The following is a 21,188-nucleotide window of genomic DNA, read 5'->3' as shown; positions in this document are numbered from 1 at the left end:
TTCTCAGAAGTGCTGAAAGCATATATTCATTAATATTCTTGTAGCGTGACAAAGTAAAGCCTATTACTGTAATACGCTTTGCTTTAAAACTCCGGTTAGAGTAATAATGATAAACAACATTGGTTAGCCTTTTCCCCTGCTGCACAGAAATAAAACTTTTACGTGTTCAGATTTAAACTGATGAAGGAAAACTTTGATGTGTTTTATGTCCCTCCTCTGTACTCACGGAGTGAGATGGGTTGTATCTCCTGGTTGGCGTGTATAACATATGGGAATCCAAGAATGACTTTTTGCCTTATGTCCTTACCCTCTTGTTTCAATATGATTTAGTATTTTATTCTCTCCATGTATTTCCTTTAGTGAAATGAACAGAAGTTTGAAATGGACAGTTATGAAATGTCTTGCCCATAGGAAAACCTTCTTCCTAACCTCATTAGTAATTGCTTGAGAAATGACCAGGTGCATGACAGTTTATATTTCCCTGCTATTATTTCCTTGAATAACTGTGGATGTTCTTATTACATATCTAAATGACTGTTCTCAGAGGTGGCTTGAAAAAGTATTTCATTTTTTCAGGTTCAGATTGGTTGCCTCAGTGTTTCTTTGAATATCTCCATGTTCTAGCACTGTAAGAAGCAGTAGATAAGAATTCCAGTTTCTTTTATTTATGGTGTGTTGTATCATACATGCCCAGTTTTATCTCCTTTGTCTTGATTTATTTGATTTCTCTATACAAGGAACTGTCCAAATGCATTTTGGGCAGATGTTCCTAGAACTTCTTGGACCTAAATATAGCACTTAGGCAATACTTCACTTATTTAAGAAAAGGAGATGTTTCCACTTATTTAAGAAAACAGCATGGTAATTTCTACATTGTACACATTTGTTATTGCTGTCGTTCCTTGCCTTTCTTTTCATTAAATAGTTTTCAACTCAGTAAGACATATTTGCTCCTTTTCCTTTTCTTTCGGCTCTACATCTGAGAAAGCAAGTGCAGTTAATGGAGAAATCACCACTACATTTGTAATAGTTTTAACAGCTGCATGCAGTTCATTGTTTTGACTTGTTTTTTAATGGTCTCAGTGTTTTCAGTAATATCATAGGAGAGATTTTGGAGATAAAGAGGGAAGACCAGCAGCCCCAATATACGTATTTGTCCTACTTTCTGTCCTTACTACAAAAAAATATTAAAATGTTTAAGTGCCTACACTGAATATCTAACACAATTCTAAAAACTGACAAGTGCAAATTGAAAAGCAAAGTTCCATTAATCCAGCGTTGGAGAGTGTCACTGTGCCACTGCACATTTATTCTGGAACACTCTGGGCCTTGCATAATCTGAGCAAAAGAAGAAATGCTAGTGAGAGTCTTACAACATGTTCAGTCAATTCGAGTATATCTATTTGATTTTTATTTTCTTTGCAGACTACAGATGACATCCTTGTGGCCTCGGCTGAATGTCCTAGTGATGATGAGGACATCGATCCCTGTGAGCCAAGCTCAGGTGGGTTAGGTTAGTCAACTTTTTTATTACTTTCTTTTATTTCATATTTGCATGCTCCTGTCCTTCAGAGTCCCATCTAACAGGAAAGTCCTTTCTTATATAGCAAAGAGAGGTTGAACTGGGGCCTTTCCACCTGTCAGAGAGGGAGAGTCTGCTATCTGTTTCTCAAAGACAACAGATGGGAGCACACTAATAGTCACGATCTGAGCAAGGTTATGACTTGACTGAGGACCTGAGGATGAACTGGGAAAAGCATTCTAGGACCCCTGCAACTGTGTTGTTGTGATAAAAAAGGTGCAAATTCATTTAACAGAAAGATGGTGCAATTGTTTGTGCCTCAAGCATTTCCCCCAGATAGGATAAAAGTACTGTATTTAAGATGTTGCATTATTTCATAGAATCATAGAATGGCCTGGGTTTGAAGGGACCTTAAAGATCATCTAGTTCCAACCCCCCTGCCATGGACAGCGAGACTTTTCACTGGATCAGGTACCTGAATGCCCCATCCAACCTGGCCTTGAACACTTCCAGAGATGGGCCATCAGCAGCTTCTCTGGGCAACCTGTTCCAGGGCCTCACCACCCTCACAGTAAAGAATTTTTTCTTAGTATCTAATATAAACCTACTCTCAGTAAGAATCCATTCCATCTTGTCCTATCACTACACTCTCTTGTAAAAAGTCCCTCTTCATCTTTCTTATAAGCTTCCTTTAAGTACTAGAAGGTAGAGTTAAGTTCATGTTGACTTACTGTTTGCAGTATGAAATACTGTATAGGTAGATAAAACCTGAAGACATAGAATACAACAGTCTCAAAGTTCAAATTGTTTTATGGCTTTTTTCTAAGGCAAAACTATTCAGAGTGTATGTTTCAGTTCTGATTAGAAACAAAATATTTTGACATTCTAGTATTTTCCATGGAAGGAAAACTTAGTAATGTTTTGGCCATGTCTTTCTTATGCCCACTGAATAGTGGAGGTTCTTCTCTGTGATGTAATGAAATGGTTTGGCTTGGAAGGGACCTTTAATTACCATCCAGTTCCAACCCCCCTGCCGGGACACCTTTCACTGGTCCAGGCTGTGCAAAGCTCCATCCAGCCTCACCTTGAACACCTTCAGGGGTGGGACATCCTTGACTTCTGTGTGCAACCTGTTCCAGTAGGTTCAATTGTATTAAATTATGTTTAATTACATACTACATACCTTCTCTAAAAATCCAAGCGTTTATTACGGAGGTGAAAGCACTACAAAACTCATTAATATCAGTCTGAAGAGTTATGTTACTCTATAACCTTGAAAAACATCCCAGATAGTCCAGTGTATTACTCCTGCTTTCTTTGTTGGTTTAGCTTTTACATTTCCTGACCAAACAGCTCATGGTACCATATAGATATATCTCAGTTTTTCTTGTTCCCCTGAATTCTGTGCTATTTGATAGCACACCTACTGCTAGTTGGTTTAGGTGATTTGGTTATCTTTGGTACTTGCTATAGCTCTTAATAGTAGAAAAATTAAGATCTATTTTTTTTTCAGTAACATTTAATTCAAGTAGAAATCAATTTATTTTGAGACTAATAAATGCAAAATCACAACTAGGAGCCATCTTAGTACAACATCAAAATCTGGAGCAATCTACATAGCCTTAAGACAAATGAAATTTTGCTTCAAATGCAAATGTGTGGTTCCTTTTTCAAGCCACATAGCCTGATACCCACATGCAAAAATTATTTACTTCAACTGAAGTAAAGGCAGAGACATTTATAGCTTGTCTCAGTGTCTGATGGACCTGCAGGATGGCATTTCAGCTCTTCCAGGAACGAAGATATTTACAGATTTAACGACAATACTTTGAGATTGGTTTCTTTTGCTTTCTAATGAAAGTATTTCAGAGTAGTTTTCAAAATGCCAAGAGGTGGAATGTTCATTCTTAAACTGAGTAGCAATGGGTACATTCACCTTACACAGTTTCTTATCTCTCAGGACAACATCATGATCAAGATATTCAGGAAGTGTGATAAAAATTCCTCTTTTTTTAAGTTTGAGAAATAATTTCCAGGATATTTTTTTCTGCTGTTTCACTCTCATTTACAAATTCTTAACAAGACTGTCCTGTCCAGTATGAGTCCCTGCAGTAGCTCATGATGGCTCTCACCTCATTCTTGCCAGTTGCTTTCTTGCTTTAGTTAATTCAGGCAGTGCTGTTCAATACATAAATCAGCATTTAGTTTGTATGATTTTATTTTATAAGGTAATTATAAAGCAGTATATTGCTTATGTGGCACCAAATAATTTCCAAATCCTCTGAGAATGCATCTTTTATATTAAAAATGTATTTGTAATTTCTCAGCCTTACCTCACTGAAAACTAGTGAAATTGCAGAATAATTCTTCTCTGAGGTTGTTTCAGATTTGGGGCTGCAGTGCTTTGTAGTCCTGAGGCACTCACTCACAGTCATTTAGCTGGTGGGTGCTGGAATGGGAGGGGTGAAATGAAGCTTTCTGACAGGTTATTGTTTCTGTCCAAACTATTGTTCAGATGAGGAATGTGAATGTTAGCAGTCCAGGAAAACATTGCCATTAGCTTTCCATCCTGGTGTTTTAGCTTTCCTGTTTTAGCTTGTCATTCATCACCCAGCGACACTTCTCATTTTTGTTTATTTGAGAATGGTTTTACTGTTTCATTTTTTTGTATCCCAACTGCTACTGCTTTTTTAAAAAGTGTGGATTGGCACAGGAATTATCTTCTGCATAATCCCAATTGTCTGGATCTTTTTATCTGTCATTCTTCTCATCAAAATGTCACTCATCCTCCCACTCAACTTCCAAAAGCTGTTAATTTGCCTTCATCAGCCTTGTCCTTTTATCATATTTGAAACAGCCTGAACCAAAGGGGTTACTGAAGCCATAACTTCTAGTATATCTGTTTCTCTGTAAGCTGTTTTAGTCTTAGTCACTTAGTGTTAATCAATATGCTTTCATCATGAATAATCAGGTAGACACTGCTCCATCTCAGTAATACTGCAATCTCCATGTGGATTTGAGCTACTCCTAACAGTACATTTGGGTTAGGAGATACAAAAGGATATGACCCTTCATTTAAATTCTTCTTGTGGTTCAGTTCAGCTTTTTCCCCTTAACCCTTTTCACAAACCAGAGTTGCTTCTCCACAGCTACTCTTCAGAATCCTCACTTAATGGTGTTGAAGATTGTTTCATAACAAGTATTTCTAGAAGTCCAAATAAGTGACAGTTAGGGCAATTTTACTTTTACATTTTCACTTTAGAGGCTGTAGTCTAGAATCCTGATGGTCAGTCAACAAAGGAATCCACCCCATGGCATGAGATGATACTCTCAGGACTCTGAGGTCAACATTTTTCTAGCAAGAATACAATCAAGGAATGGCCAAAGCCCATGCAGTTTTATTGGCAGAGCCATATCTGAACATTTCCATAATGATTGCCCATAATATGCCTACTTCTAACCAAGGTTCTCAGCTCAAAATGAGAGCCTATTCAAAAATAGTTTGAATATGGAACACCTATATATTATAGAAAACACTGCTTATGTGGATTTTACTAATGAGTGAGATTTATGCATAAAATAGGGCTTCTTTTCTATTACAGATATGTTGCAGTTTGTAGTGGCTAACAAGTCCTGATCTGCCACCACCAGCTTTGCTTTCTGTGCACCTGTCTTCTAAATAATAAATGGAAAGATGCAATTTGCAACAAATTTCATATGGGACATAAAAATGTAAACCAGATTAGGAGCTGCTGAGCAGCAAACTCATCATCTTGTCTGGAACATAAAGTCACAAAAATTATAATTGCAGATTTCATTGTGGTATACAAACTGCTAAATGTGCCATAATTGGATGAAGTCATAACAAATTTATTAGCATGCAAAACTTCATCAACATGTTTTCTTTGCATTATGTTTTGTGTACTAAGGCAACATGTATTGCTTTCATGGTCTCTCCACCTTCCCCTTTCCTACTCTAAATACTAAGAACAGCACAAAGATTGAGGATGATAATAATAAAAGAAAAATAATAGTTTATATGTACTCAACGTCATGTCATAGAGGAAATAATAGAGTCTTTGCATTTTGGAGACAAGTTATGAAAAATGTTAGTGAGAACTTATCCAAAAAAAAAAGAACCTGGAACAATATAATGATTTTACATGAAGAGTTATAAAACTGCAGGTGGACAAATTGCCATTCTGCACACCCAGGACTGCTGTTGCAGCCATTGCTGAGCTTTGTAGAGAGCTCTGATTTCTGGTGAATTTCAGTGAGCATTTGTGCTACGCAGCTTATTTGTTCCAGTTACTCTGGGCTGGTATTTTATTTGTTAGTTATTGTCTAGCCACTCCTGTAGCTATTGAAATGTTCCAAAAGGCAGAAAGGTCCAAACTAGGTCAAATGAAGTGAATCACTGAGTTTAATGGCAGGGAAATCTCAACCAAGGAAAAAGTCATACAGTTTTAGGCATACAAACAAACACTTCTTTTTCTGCAAATGACAGTTAACTCTTTCTCCAGTTTAGGACTCGACAAAGGTTTAAGCTCAAAACTAGGTTGAAAATGTCTTCTGACAGCCCCAGCGGAAATGGGATGGATAGAGGGTATGGCAGTCTTAAAGCCAGAATATATAGTATTCACTGGCCTTAAGATTTTTAGCAAAAGACAACCTTCAAAGTGAAAGAGAAGTCTTGTAGAAGCAAGGTTCAGGTTCCAGAAAGTGTCTTTCTACCAGTGGAGCTTCACATGTTGCAAGAAAAGACAATATTTTATTGTCTCTTGATTTGTCTGGAGGCTTTTGGGTTCTATTTCTCAGGACAGTGTTTAATTGATATCAGATCTTGTCCTATCCTAGTTCTGCAGGTAAAAGAATAAGAATAGTCAGGACAGATTTCCAATATACCAACTGATACCACTGGTTACCTTTCTTAGCCCTGATTCCTGAGCAAAAAATGGGATCAGTTATTTCCTTATATTATTGAGTAAGGATGATTAATAGGATAGATGGTTATGGGCTGATCTTTGAGCATGTTTTTAATTTTCCTTGGCAAGGCTCATTGCATTGCAGAAAATTGCTGGTGACTGTCAGAAATCTCCAAAGCATCAGTTTAGCTGAGAGAGTGAACAAGTCACTGCTTAAGGTGACTCTTACAGTTCAGTCACTGCTCTGGGGAACGCTTTGTCCTGTGAGCAGAACAGTATTGGGCTGTGCATGCACACTGCTTCCTGCACGTGTATGCACTCTGCTCTGTGATAACATGTGTTGGATAGATGAAGATGGCTCCAAACCACATGTTCTCAGCCACCTTGTGATAGCTTGCATTTGGTTCCAGCACTGGTACCTATTTTCCTAACAGCCAGGGCTGTGAAATATAGACTGTGAGTGATTTATGATCATTACTAGAAGTTTTGCTCTTCTTTTTCTGGCACAAATTACTGTAATGTATTCCTAGTGCATCTAGCAGCAAGATAACAGTGCACTAGGACGTGAAGTGACTCCTCTAATTTATACATCACTGCAAGTGCCCTATTTAATGCTCTTCATGGAATACATTGTGCAAGAAGCTGAAACAAAGAAAAATAAAATTACAGTTAGTTCATAGGGCTACTCTGTTCATTATGGCTCAAGATGTAAAGGGAATATTTGTGCCTCAGTCCAATTACCCTGTAGTTCTAAATGCATTTCCAGTACTAGAAAGATTGCTGGGTTGTCTTGAATCAGACTTTTGAAATGCTTAGCTGAAATATACCTAGATATCTGTGCATAAACTACTACAGGGTGAAAATCATTCTGTGTTTACAAAATTTCCAAATGTTAGCACTTACCATGACTATACATAAAGGAACTGAGGGCACTAAGATAGAGATTAATTTTCTCATATCAAAGTTAAAATACTTGTTAAGCTTTTTTTTATATAAATCATAAAGCCCTTCTCAAAGGAATAGAAAGAAAATGTTGCATTTTTCCAAAATATTTTATTGTGAACTGAACTCATTGTTTGTCAACAGACTAACGTCTTAGTGTCTGTCATGGTGAATTACAAATATGGCATTTCTAATTTCAATTTGATAAAAATTTTTTTTTCCTAAATTATCTTCAAAAATGAGGTTAAAAGTTATGGTTGGTCCATTGCACCAGTACTGATCTCCACTCTTTGCCAGCCCTGCCATGGAAATATGGAAATACTGTGTAACCTGTAGGTTTCTAGCCAGTCCTTAGGATTTTCACATTCCCAGTCAGAAAGAAGAATATAGATGGATACTGAGGAGCTGGCTTTTTTTCCAGAACACGATGATTTTCTATCAAGGTCTTATCAGCAGCTCTCTATGCTCTACACCTGGTAAGAAATACTGACATCAAATTGCTATAAATCATAGAAGGCTCTCTGTAAGCTTGCACAAGACCTTCTCCACTGGTGGGTAAATGATGAACAGTTTTCCTTGTGTGTGAACTTTGAAGGTACATTCATATTCCATGTGTGTTCTTGCTAAAGTTGGATGTACTCACTTCTATCTGTGTATAACAATTATATAAGAATAGCTGCCATGGTTAAATCCCAGCTGGCAAACACTCACAGTGTAAAAACTGAAGTTATTATTTATATGGCAATACCTAAACTTTACTTTATGCTTCAGACATACACAGACAACGTGAAAAGACATTTCTTGTGCAGAAAAGTTTAGTCAGTGACAGTTATTAGTACTATTGTTACATGTTCAGTGGTTTCAAGTTAGGCATCTCCACAGATAGACAAAGCCAGATGGTAATGTTTTGAGTAGTTTGAAGAAATGTACTCACTCATTTTATAAACAATAATTCAAAAAAATGGGCACGTTACTCAATGTTCCTTGAAGGAGTGGGCCAAGAAAGAAGGGTATGTTATTTTTCTTTCTTTTAAAGATGTAAAAGACTATTAGTGATTCAGTTCTGAAGGTACTTAGAGGCCAAGCTGAAGCACAAGATGACGCTGTGATCCCCAGGACTGGGATGTGCATGCAGGGAAGCAAACCAGGCCCTCCACATCACTCATTCACAAATGCATGTGGGTTTGTGTTGTACCCACTAACTTCAGAGGAACTCCCTAGATTTTTCAGTACTTGTCTGGACTGTGAACGGTGAAATGACCATGAATATCACATCCTTTAATTCAGGTGATATGTTACTCAATCAGTGGCAAGTGTACAATCCCCGCATAAGATAATGGGAGTGAGAGGAAGTAAATGAAGACCAGGATAAAGGTGGAGGAATTGTTTCATTGCTGAAGCTATTCATGGAAAACCATTTGTCTCACAATCCATTTAATATCGATTCTCTCTTGTTTTCTCTCTCCTTTCCCACAACATGCATATGTTCTTCAGAATTTACCTTCCTGATTTTCCCTAGAAAAAATTGCATATGATTAGTTGCATGACCTATTCTTTTTGATATTCCCAGACAAAGAACCTGCCTACATATAAGGTATTACATAGACCTTGAAGAATTAATTGTCTGTGAATGCACTGTCTTTGTCAGACACCAAAAAAATGAAATTAGATCTATGTCCATTCTCTCTTAAACAAAACAGTCATTGTTTTCTCGACTGATAGTCAAGATTTTCAGTAGAACAATTTATTAAGTCCCAGTTTCTGTGTGTGTATCAATACATGAAAATAGGTTCTAGGCAGTTCTAAATATTTTGTGATTCTTAGTTGTCAGCCACAGAAATAAAGATGTGTGTTCTTTGGCAGCCTTCATTATGAGATATTTCCACCATTTGCAAAAAATACGTAGATATTTTTAATCTGGAACCAAAGATCCACTTGCCTGAAGAACAGGCTGTAAAACACATTAGATTTACTGAAACCAATTAAATAAGGCCAAACAAAGATTATGTGGACTCTCAAAACATTTTCCATAGGTGGACTTCACACTCTGACATTGGTTGAAAAATGCAGAAAAAGAAGTATATTAGTAATTGCAAACTTGAGGTTTTCAGAAACAGTTAAGTAATTTGCTGACTTGACTGAGACTTTTTTCCTGATTAAATAAGGATAGGCAGAGGATTTACTTGTATAAAGGTGAAGTAAAGAAATTACTGAACCTGGAACAGGCTCCCATTAAGTTTTATGTCAATCTGTTTAAAGTGTATGATCCTAAAACTTCTTGCGTCTGTTTTCTAGCAATCACAACAGTGTGAATTGTCATTATCTCTTGCATACCTAGTAGTAAGACTTGCTACTAATTTTCAACCACTTGCTAACACCTAATTTAAACTTCTGCAAGAAACACCGGGGTATTGTAGTGTGTGATTAGTCATTTGACAGCCTGCAAAGTGGAAGGTGAATGCTGACAAGTTTGAGAACTAGGTATTCTCTAAGGATGTTGCTCATAAATGGAAGCAGGAAAAATTGGAGGCAAAAGTAATCTATAATAAGGATGCATGTAGCTGAAATAGTCTAACCTTAGGGCTATCTCCTTCTAAGTATATGAAGACCTGAATGAAACTTTGTTCTGCTATGTTGACCTGCAATTCTGGCCTATAGGTTTCAAAACCAGCACTTCTGCTGAGGTTAAGAACTATGATCTAGGTCTGGTACTTTGATAGTTTAAACATGACCTGGCTAAAACAGTAAATTCAGATCCACAAAAAGCACATGTTGTGAATGTACCCTTTAAAAAATTGCAGAAAAGAGATAAATGAAAGATGAAAGCAGTGAGAACACAAGAATTATATTCTGCTATAAACCAAAGCTTTATAGATATCTCAAACTTTTCTCATTGGGCTAACACCAGAGACAACAGAATTGTTTTATAGAGTATGATGAGAGAAACAAAGAAATACAAGGCAGTCTTACTAATTTTAATAATTTTATCAGGAGAAAGAGAACATTAATTACATCAAATGTAATTCATATGAATCTTGAATTCCATTTGTCTTTATCTTCCCACTCCCAGAGAAGAGTATAAGGTTTTGGCAGTAATAGGATTCAGGCTGAACAAGTGTAGCTGTATCTGCAAGTTGTATCCGAGCCTTTGGTTAGCGGGTGGAGTTCAGTATTTATACCAGTAGCATTTCCAGTGTGTGCATATGTATTCTGGAGGTCTTGAAAGCCTGGCCCTTTCTTTTTCCAGGCACATTATCAACTTTGTCAGTAATGGATCTGACTTGTTGACAGTATTTGGAACAAATTGAATTCAGCATGCTTTCAGCTCCAGCATTCAAGCCATATATATAATGTTTGTGGGCACAGACATTTATCTCTTCATGTAGTAACCTTAGTGAAGGAAGACAGTCAGGGAATCACCCACAGTTGTGAAGATGAATGTGGGTGTCTGCACCTACAGCTCATTTCATAAGCAAGAATCATTCCATGCTCTACAGGCCAAGCCATTAGATTTCTCACTCTTTACAACTACATTTTGGCATTCTCCTGCTGAAAACTGTTTCCTAGATAAGGTGGTTTGGAATTTTTTTGCCTTTTTCTTTAATGAGATGAGAAAGATAAGAATAGCAAGCAGTGAAACTTTGATCTTGCAAAACTCATAGCAGAACCTTTCTTTAGGCCAGTGGGGCCCGAATGTCACTGTTGCTGAGATTAAGTTTTTGGTACGATGAAGCCAATCTTACAGTTAGCTGCCACCAAAACTTTATGTTTCCAGTGTCCCTGCTCATTTTTTGCTTTAACACTTTTGCTTCTCTGTGTCTTCAGGGACCTAAAGCTGCAGGCAACGTACTGTGCAAATGGTATCGGCTTAGCTGTCTGAACTGATTGCCCACAATTACAGCAGCTTAGCTCTAGCTTGAACACATGCTATCAGCAGTGTAGTATTTGTATTTTGTCTTCCTTATCTTATTTGCAAAAGCATTATTTCCCACATAGAAGTACTTCCATCTAAAATGTAGACTACCTACTGACTCCACTGATCAGTCAAAATTTCTGACACAAAGTACCATGCACAAAACCAGGAAAATTACTTCACATAGAAAATACAGAAGCAGAGGTGCAAAAGTGAATGACAAATGTAGAAGTGGGGAAAGGTAGGACACTTAAACTGGTAAAAGGAAAGGATCCTTGTTTGGAGGAAAGAAATACTAAACAAGAAGCACTGCAACTGAAAATGTTAAAATATACTATTAAAAAGGAAAAGACCACAGGGAAAAAGACTGCTGAATGATATTAAATGACATATTGGTTTATATTTTCCATTTTGGGTAAGATTAATTTAGCTTTGTGAAAAATATTTTCACAAAAGTCTCTTATAAAACTTTGAAATATCCCCCTCAGCTCTGCAGAGCATAGTAACTTATAAACTCCATTGATTTGGTATGTTCTATCAATTGGCACTGTACTACCAACTAACCTATCTCCCTTTAGATTTATGTTGACATTTTAAAAGGTTGAGTAAACAACCTTCCACCTCTCAACCACAGTGGAAAAAGAAGTTACTTGCAAAATCTGCAGTCTTCAGGAGTTGGTAGGATTTGTAAATGGTTTGAAGTCAATATATTACAAATCATTGCACTTGGAAATAAGCATTCTATTCTGTGCAGAGAGAATGTTTAGCTTCTTAGCAAAACAAACTTTTTAGCTGTGGGTGGTGTTTCACTACTAGACTATTTTTATAACTAGCTAATTTAGTTAACGTCACTTTAGAGGTATTTTATTGCATTATAGCTTTCCTTCTGAGAACCTTCAATATTTGGATTTCTAGGAAGTAAGGAACCTGGGTTTGCACACCAAAGAGCAGAACAGATATCTTAATAATTTTCCCATAAACACTTTCTCTGAAAATAGGTTATTGTCTTGTTCCCTCAAACTCAGTCTGACAGATTTCTTAGAACAAATGCAATGGTGTTAGTTCGAAATGGCAAATGTTCATTTCATTAGCACCATATCTTTCCACTACATCACAGTGTGTTGAGTGTGCCGGTCTCACCTCCCGTTCCTGTTGAATCATGATGCCATTACAACCATGGAGAATAAAGTGAGTTTCGCAAATGCAGCTTGTTTTGTGGTACCTCTCTGATATGGATTAGATCCTAGCTTTGGATGTAGACCGTTCCAAGTCAGAGGAAAGTTTGTCACTGAGCTAAAGCAGCCAGATATGGAACCACCTCATACTGCTTCTGTCCCATGGCAGCTCGATCGTGGATGAATATTCCCTGGGGAGCCAATTCTTGCCTCCCTTAGAGAGCCAGTTGAAGCTCAGTAGGAAGGGAGCAGATCAGGGTGTGTTTGAGCAGAGTCTCTTGCACAAATTTAAAGCAGATCTTCATCTGCTTCATTGGTTTTGAAGGCTGCAACTATCACACCGGTTCTGCAGAGGAAGCACAGAGGTTTGTTTTTCAGATGTATTCATTGTAATGAGGTGTTGAAATTGCAGTGAGGTCAGCAACCAGTTCACCAGAATCCAACAATGCTACAGAAAATCAACCACAAACAGGATTACAATGATAGCACATAGAGTGAAAATTAATATGTGCCTGTAAATAATTGCCTTCATGCCTCATTGCAAATGCAGTAGTTAAACATTTCTGTCTTGTGAGTAATTTCCTATTCACAGTTTGTGGGAAGTCATAAATGTAAAGAAAACAGGTTTGCGGTCCTTTTGTTGTTTTTTTGTTTTGTTTTTAAGTCTACTAATTTCAATTCACAAACACCATGGGAGCCTGCAATTCCAATTTTCTTTTCACAGTATTAATGAAAACTAGGCACTGAAAATAGTTGGATTTTTTCCCCCTAAATTTTAAGCCACTCAGAAATACAGCCAAGAATAATAACTTTCTAATCCATTATTACACAATGTAAAACTGTGCTCAATTGCTATTATTTCATGCAGAGTTTTTTGTAAGTGGCTTTTAAAAATCAGTCTCTTCTAAGCTGCTCTTTGAGGCAATCCAAAAAGGCTAGTGTGCTGTGTTGAGAGGAATAGCTGTGCATCAGAGAAGTTTTAAGAAGGAATCATTGCACTCACCACAAGATGACTTTTGTTTCACTGTTGAGCATATTTTCTGATTTTGTCTTGTCAAACTATCCTCATTTATTGTTTCAATAAATAGATGGGTTCAGGTTTGGGGGGGGGGGGCTGAGATGATTTTTTATTCTTAAAAACCAGAGTAATTTTTTAATGACATTTAATCTTAACATTCACCTATAAGGTATTTCACATCTCATTTATAGTAAGAAACTTTGTCTAGGATGAAGTTAATATCTTTTTTATGCTGCAGGCACTAGCAGTGACTGCAATTGAGTAGCAGGCAAGGTTATCCATAGACCTACCTCTGCTGTTGTGCCAGGAGCCAATTACTCCAGCTGCTTCAGCTATGGAGGTGTTGGGAAGAAAACTGCATCGTGTTTCCCCAAGAGCTGGGAAGCAAAGAGCAAAATCTTATAATCTTCACTTGCTCACTATTAAGATCATCTGCTGCCCCTTGCAATAGCTTCTGTCTTGCATGGGGGAAAATGGAATTCAGGAAAATTCCCCTTCAGTACTCCAGTCATAGTCAAAGATCTTGCTTACATAGAAGGCAGCTGTTTCAGCAATGTTGTGGATGGGAATTTATTTATTTATATAGATTTCAGAAGAATTTTAAGCCAGCCTTCTTTCAGTGTCCCTTTCTCTGTCTCAGAATAGGACACTTGCTTTAGTGTGTACTCCATTAGTTGTCCCTACCAAAAATGCTCACAGACAAACCCATGTGCTATGTAAAACCTTCCTGTTTACTCTGCCTTAATTTGTCTTGAGAGGCCATGCTAGGTTAAATGCATATTTTAATATGAATAGAAGAAAAAAATCGTAAGAAGTCCTTTTCCTTGCTGTACTGCTTCTTTTACAGAAGTCCAAACAAATGTAACAATAGATGCTTTGAAATGTTATAGTTTAAATAACATTAATGTAGTGGTTGAATATTTCTCAGACAGATGGGATAAATGAGATAATTGTGAAAACATTCTTAAAATAAAAGGAAGCCATCAGGTGAAAGGCAGGAGTTCAGGTAACACTGAAAAATATACCTTAATTTTTTTTAAAATGTTTTCCTTTGAGCAAGCTGTTAAGTGTCATTAAGTAGACATTAATTATAAAATTAGTTGACGGTATTTGGCCCAAATGACTGTATTTCAAAAAAAAGGAGCAGCTGTCAGTCCGTCAGGTATGGACAGAGTTTATTCAGTTGCTTCTCAGACAGAAATTAATTTCCTGAAATCGCATACAGTAAGATAAGACACTGTCTCATTTTCATTCATTATGGAAATACTCAGTCTTTGTTCTGCAACAATGCATTGTCTCTTGTAAAACAATAAATGACACCCTACATGTAAAAGAATTTTCATTTTGTACAATAGCTACAATGAAGAAACAGATCTAAACCAGTCACTGACTACTTTGGAACAGACCACCTTTCTTAGGAGGGTGCTATCATCCTGAAATGATGAAAAAATCTTAACACATTCTGGACCGAAACTTCAAGATCTCTTGTGTAGTCATAGAAAATACCAATCTGTACTAACTCAAAAAACTAGAGACTTTCAAATGGAGGAAAAAAACCTTAAAATACTATTTTATATGAATTACAGGCATTCTTTTGTGTCTTACAGTGCTACCTCTTCTTTCAGGCAAATAAAATGTCAGCTTCTTTAAATCTGTTTGGGATAACTGCCAGAAAGTGGTGTTTCAGCAGTAAGAAGACAAATCATCAATAAATAAATTAAAAGTAATACCAATATGGGGAAGGAGCTTATTTCTTTTGGGTTTTTTTGGCTTTTTTACTATGTTTATTGTCTATAGGCTATTTGTAGATATCTGTAACTGGTGGATACTTTCAATTTTGGTTGTCCAAACTTGTTGCAATTTTTTAACCAGTGTTGATAGTTTGGCTGGCATTACCTTTAATGCAGCATCCTTAAAATAACCATCTTCCTTTTATGTCTTCACAGTGCAAAAAAACCCAAACATGACTATGGGGCATAGTGTGCTTTTGTGGATTTTGAGCAAGACACTTGTCTAATACACTTCAATAAAATGCTACCTGTAGACAAGGCCTGATAAAGCTAACATTATGAATATTTGTAAAACTACTGTTTAATTGTACTCTTAGTTAACATATTTTAGTGATTGAATTTTTAGCCACGCATAATGATTTAAAATGCAGTTTCTATAAGCCAGCCTGGATGCTTAATGAGAGTGTTCTGCACTGCCTGGTGGGAAACCCTTGCTTACTCATTACTTTTGCTCTCCTGAGCTCTGCCAAGGTTCGCAGTGCTGAGGGTGCACAGCCTCTGAGAAGTTTGGAAATGCTGGTGTAATCAAAGGAATATTGCACAGACCCAGGTCACTTCATTTCTGTCCATGACACTTGCTAAGTTAGAGAAGATCCATCTCAGGTATTGCCACTTAAAGCGATTCTATACAAAGTTATGCCTTTCGTCCTGCTGCAAAATGCAATAAAGAAAGGAGATCATGGGAAATGCATAAGCATTGTGTGTGCTGTGAGCATTTAAACTAGAAATTCCTCCTGGAATTAGGGTTTTATTTCATATGGCTGTGCAAGGGGACAAAATGTGCCAGACAACACAATAGTTCCTATGAAGAAGACTTCACTGTGTGAAGACATAGGTCAGTTCAATTCATATCACAACTGAAAAGACCAAAGTCTGGCCTGAGGAGTGGGTTCTTAGGAGGCTGAGTCCTTCCTCTGTGCAGTTTGAGAGGTTTCCTTGGGACATAAAGCATTGCTTGAAGGAATGTCTGATAATAGCATCAGTGATGAAAACAGGGAATGGGGAAAGTTGAATGAAAAAGCGCTCCTAAGTATAGCCGTATTCAAGGAGGATTCTGAATTAGAAAGGAGAAGGTAGGGTTTGTCAGCTTTCTAAAAGTAATAAAAGTAAATATAATCAATTGGGAAAAAAAAAAGAAAATATTATGAGGAAAGGAGAAACTGAGAGAAGTGTAAAGGAGAGCTGAGGATACCTTATTTGTAGCCAACTTACTGACTGCTATGAAACATTTTCATTTTTTCCCCCATTCTGTTTGTCTTACCATCACTGTGTTCTCAATAAATGCTGTAGTGTCACTTTTTGGTCCTTACAGAAGGAGGGAAGGAGAGAGAGAGGGAGGACAGAAGGAAATCCTTTCCTCTGAGATGTCCATGTTCTTGCATACAAATTGTGGCACACTTGTTATTTCAGATTATTTAGGCATTCTTTGCTTAATAACACATTTGGACAAACTACACCTTTGAAGGCTAAAATGAGCTGTTTCCTGCTGTCTTTTTCCTTGTTTAAAAGCCTGTTTGCTTGTGCCGATGGACATGAAAATGGAAAATGCTGCAAACCGAATTGGTTTTGAACTGTTAGAGTTTGGGTACATTGAGAGGCAGTCCTGACCCAGTGAGTGCATTTAGAAAGATGCATGACTGTAGGAGGTAGATATGAATAACTCGTTAATGTGTAAACTCAATGATAACCTCTCCCTTATTTCATTATCTACCTACAGCAAATCCTACCAGGGCAGGAGGAGGAAGGGAGTACCCTGGCTCGTCTGAGGTGATTCGTGAATCCAGCAGCACAACAGGCATGGTGGTTGGGATCGTGGCAGCAGCAGCGTTGTGTATCCTCATTCTCCTGTATGCCATGTACAAGTACAGGAATCGAGATGAAGGATCATATCACGTAGATGAGAGTCGAAACTACATCAGTAACTCAGCACAATCCAATGGGGCTGTGATCAAGGAAAAACAGCCCAACAGCGCTAAAAGTTCCAACAAAAACAAGAAAAATAAGGATAAGGAGTACTATGTCTGATCTCAACATCTAAAAGAACGCTTGTATAGAAATAGTCTTCATTTTATCTGAGACATAATACAAACTTATTTACTTTACTTTTTATGAAGCACATTCAAAAACAAACAAAAAAGACAGGGAATGCAATCAGAAAGGAAAGACTGTTTTTAAAAACAAGCATTTATTTCATGCTCTTGTTTTTCAGAAACAGGAGCTGATAAATTCCCTAACATCCACAATGTTTTTATTTACTCTGCCTGTCTTTATGTTGCTGGAACGTTTCTGAAAGACAATGATGACACCACGCATTCATAAAGCAAGGAGTATTACTACAACATCAAGGCACAATATGAAACAAAACAAATTAAAAAAAAAAAAACAAAACAGGAAAAAAAACAGAAAAAAAGAAGCTACCTATGATTCTGGATTTAGCCAAAGTGCTAGCGCTTTCTTGAGAAGTAAGTTAGTCTTATTGTCAGAGAAGACTGTCATTATATATGGTGACTCAACAAGCAAACATAGTTTGCCGTCTGGTGCAGTGAAGCAGTGATTGGAAACTTGCATTTGAAACAAAGTGCTGGCTTTTCTGAAGACTTATGTAGAAATACTTTCAAAAAGCCCCTTTCTGGTTGTGAGGAAAATAGGACGGAGGCCTTATTTTCAAAAACAAAAACAAAAATCTGGAATATAAGGCACATTTCCACAAATTAAAAAAAAATCTAACACAAGAGGGCATAGATGCAATCATTGGGAAATTTTCATGCACGCTTAATATGTTATTACATATGTTTATATAAAAACACATCTATATGTGCTTTCTGGACTGTGATAAGTGATGTTTTATAGCCTGTTGTATAGAAAATGCAAACTATATCTGCTCTTCAGCCATTTTTGGTAAACTCAATGTTATAAGTGTTGCTAGGTATAGAGAGTTTTATGACATCTGGAGCAACAGACATACTTCAGTTTTTTTGCAGCCATTATAAATTGTCCCAGACTTTTTCCCCTTTTTTTTTTTTAATTTTTAATTTACAGTGTAGTGGTTATACTAAGGGGGATGTGTATGAATGTATATAAGAGTCAGCTAATTTTTTTTCTTACTTGTACAGCCTCTATTACGTTGCAATTAAGTTTCAGTAGTTTGTATGAAAGACGTGGACTAGAAAGCCAAAATATATCTACTGTAATTTGTCTTCTCCCTCCTATCCCCATCTCTTGCTCCTGATATGCATCAATGAAGTTGATCAGAATGGCCAGTTTTTCTAGAAATAACATTCATTAATTAGCTAAATATTTTGTGACTTAAACTGGCCTTTGGCTTCCAGTCAAAGCTTCACTATTGGAGAGCATGGTTTGCCTTACAGAAACCTTGTTCTTAGAAATTATGAGAATGATGAGTTTCTTGAGAATCTTAGGAAGTATCATATAGTGTTTATTTGGCATTTAGTATGACAGCTACTAAAGCACTGAGTTATAAAAGATCTTAAAATATCCATTTTAATTGTCCAGGCTGATTCTACTGCAGAATTTATCCCTTTCTCCAAAAAGGAAATAGTCTTGAGGTACATGATAGTATTTTTTAATGGTGGGCATTTTGACACATAAAAAAGTATTTTTAGCTAAGTTGATTGTGTAGTATTGCAGGACATCATAACCAGACAAGTTCATTGTGTTTTAAGAGGACATAGTTTATCTTGCATATATAAAACATTAATGCATTTTAGTTAAACATATTAAATATAATGCTGTAATTTACATATTAAGTTTGGGGTTTTCTAACAATAGCTCATTAGTTTCACAGCAATAAATCATAGCATAACATTTTATTTACATGGAAGTTCGAAGGGAATACATTAGAAGAAAGAGGATAGTTCAATAGAAGTCAACCAAATCATCAGAAGGCCTCCTGGGTAGGATATAGATATTCATACTTTACAGACAGGAAGGAGGAATTTAAAAATACTTTGAACAGGAGACACAAAACATTTTGTTGTGTGTTACTCACTGTAGCTGATGAAAAAAAGTTGGAAACTGGTACAGCTATCTATCTGGGAGTCAAAGCACTTTAAAAATACATGTAGCTGACATGAAAACACCTCTCTTGAAGTTTGCCAACTGCATCAAGGTGTGTCATGTTGCATTTCTAAAACAATTTTTTAATTTTCATTAGCATTTACACAAAAATGGGTACAAGTTCACAAAATCCATCTGATGTTCATTTCGTAGATTATGTGGCATTCACAGTTTCTCCCACCTTTACAAGACAGCTGCACTCAGGGAATAGCAGGGGCAGGTTTACTGGAGGTCATGGCTGGAAGCAAGACATTTCAGCTGGAGAGGGGAAAGAAGAAGTTGAAAGCGAGGTGGTGTTCAGATTTCAGTGGTTGAAAATACATAGAAGAAAAAGAATAATCTGTTGACAGGAGACTGGACATGACAGAATATAGTTTGGGAAAGATGAATTGGTCTTTTCTGCTTGGTATTGATTGCATTAATAATATACATTGTCAGGCCAACTTCCAGGCAGTTTGGTAGGTCAATCTTTAACTAAATCCATACATCAAGGAAAAAAAGATCTGCTACTATTATAATAAGAAAATACAATTTTAACACTGTTTCTAAAGGTTCTCCTTTTTCCTCTTTAATTTCATGATTTAACAAAAAACAATTATGGATGTATCAGAAGTGCCAGCAAGTCAATGGATTTAAAATTCCTTTTTGTTTAAAAACAGCAGCAACAACAAACAGACATAAACCAACTACCTAACATAAAATTGGATCCTTTGTAATAACCTAATTTGTTTGACTGAGATGGCTTCATTTCTATGACTGTATTGTGTTGCCTTTTTTAACAAAACACTAAATAACATGTGAAACTTTCAACCCTAAGACATCAAAGAGAGGCCCAATGCCCCTAACCTTATAGTGCTTTCTGTGATAGATATTTACAATTTTTTTATTTGTTGCAAGGCCAATTTATTCATTATTGGAAATGCTAAGCAAGTGGAATTTACTGTTTTGTTAATAAAAATGTTTCTTAATACAAATTGCTGGCTAGTTTCTTCTGTTACTCTTAGATCAGGAGTACCTGTTCATCTTGAAGCTGTGAAAAGAAATGGTACATTGGTATGAAGTTGCAGACATTCATGTCAGCAGAGTGAAGTCAGAGCCATTTTGTGCACTTAATGAAAACCTTCCTACAAGTTCAACTGGCCCAGATAGAAAAGTAAAAATTACATCAATGCATTGTTTGTTTTTGCACAGACTTGCTTAATTTGAAATTTTCTAGCTTCAAATAATTAAAACTTGATATTCCCCTCCCCATATATATATGAAAAAAGATATCTCTTCTTTTTCTGTCACTTTTTGATTTCTATGGTGGAAATAAGGTGGACAAGGGTAAGGTAATGGGATGAAAAGTTAAAACTGAAAATATTTTTCTTGTCTAGAAGATGGTTTAAAAGTAATGGGAAAAGGAATGTATTTCAGGTCCTAAAAACATTCCCAGATAATAATTACAAAATTTCAACCACAGCTAATCCATTGTATGAGTGCTTTCCTACTTAGCATGACATTTAAATTCATGGGTAACTTCAAGCAAACATCTAATCCTATTGATTTAAGCAAGTGTCTAAATGTGCCTAAATGTGTTGCTGAATGGGGATGGAGCTAAGCTTTGGATCTAAACTCCAAATAGAATTTAACTATGTATCTTTTTAAATCACACATCAGTAGCTCTTTGACTTCAATAAGATTTATTCATCTGCTTAATTACATAGAGACTGAAGGAATTTAGACAATTTAAGTTGCAGAATATCTGGAGAGAATAGCCCCTATTTTCCATTGGTATAAAACGATTTAAAAGTTCTAAACTGCTTTATACTGGGATTAGGTCCTGC

General features: G+C 36.5%; 1 protein-coding gene across 39 annotated transcripts in view; it reads left to right on the top strand.

Annotated features, from left to right (window-relative positions):
• Positions 1–20,330, top strand: part of NRXN1 (neurexin 1) — a 726,520-nt gene extending 706,190 nt beyond the window's left edge. For 28 of the 39 annotated variants that reach the window (XM_071580684.1, XM_071580616.1, XM_071580751.1 and 25 more), the window contains 2 exons: positions 1,426–1,513; positions 17,003–20,330. In XM_071580684.1, coding sequence (XP_071436785.1) covers positions 1,426–1,513; positions 17,003–17,310 — 396 coding nt within the window. In that variant the 3' untranslated portion in view covers positions 17,311–20,330. The remainder of the gene's footprint in view (positions 1–1,425; positions 1,514–17,002) is intronic. The other 11 variants (XM_071580693.1, XM_071580756.1, XM_071580676.1 and 8 more) reach the window with 1 other exon arrangement.
• The last annotated feature ends 858 nt before the right edge of the window (positions 20,331–21,188 follow it).

This window comes from Pithys albifrons, chromosome 2, assembly GCF_047495875.1.
Source record: "Pithys albifrons albifrons isolate INPA30051 chromosome 2, PitAlb_v1, whole genome shotgun sequence".
Classification (NCBI taxonomy): domain Eukaryota; kingdom Metazoa; phylum Chordata; class Aves; order Passeriformes; family Thamnophilidae; genus Pithys; species Pithys albifrons.
This window is presented reverse-complemented; position numbering and strand designations above follow the sequence as displayed.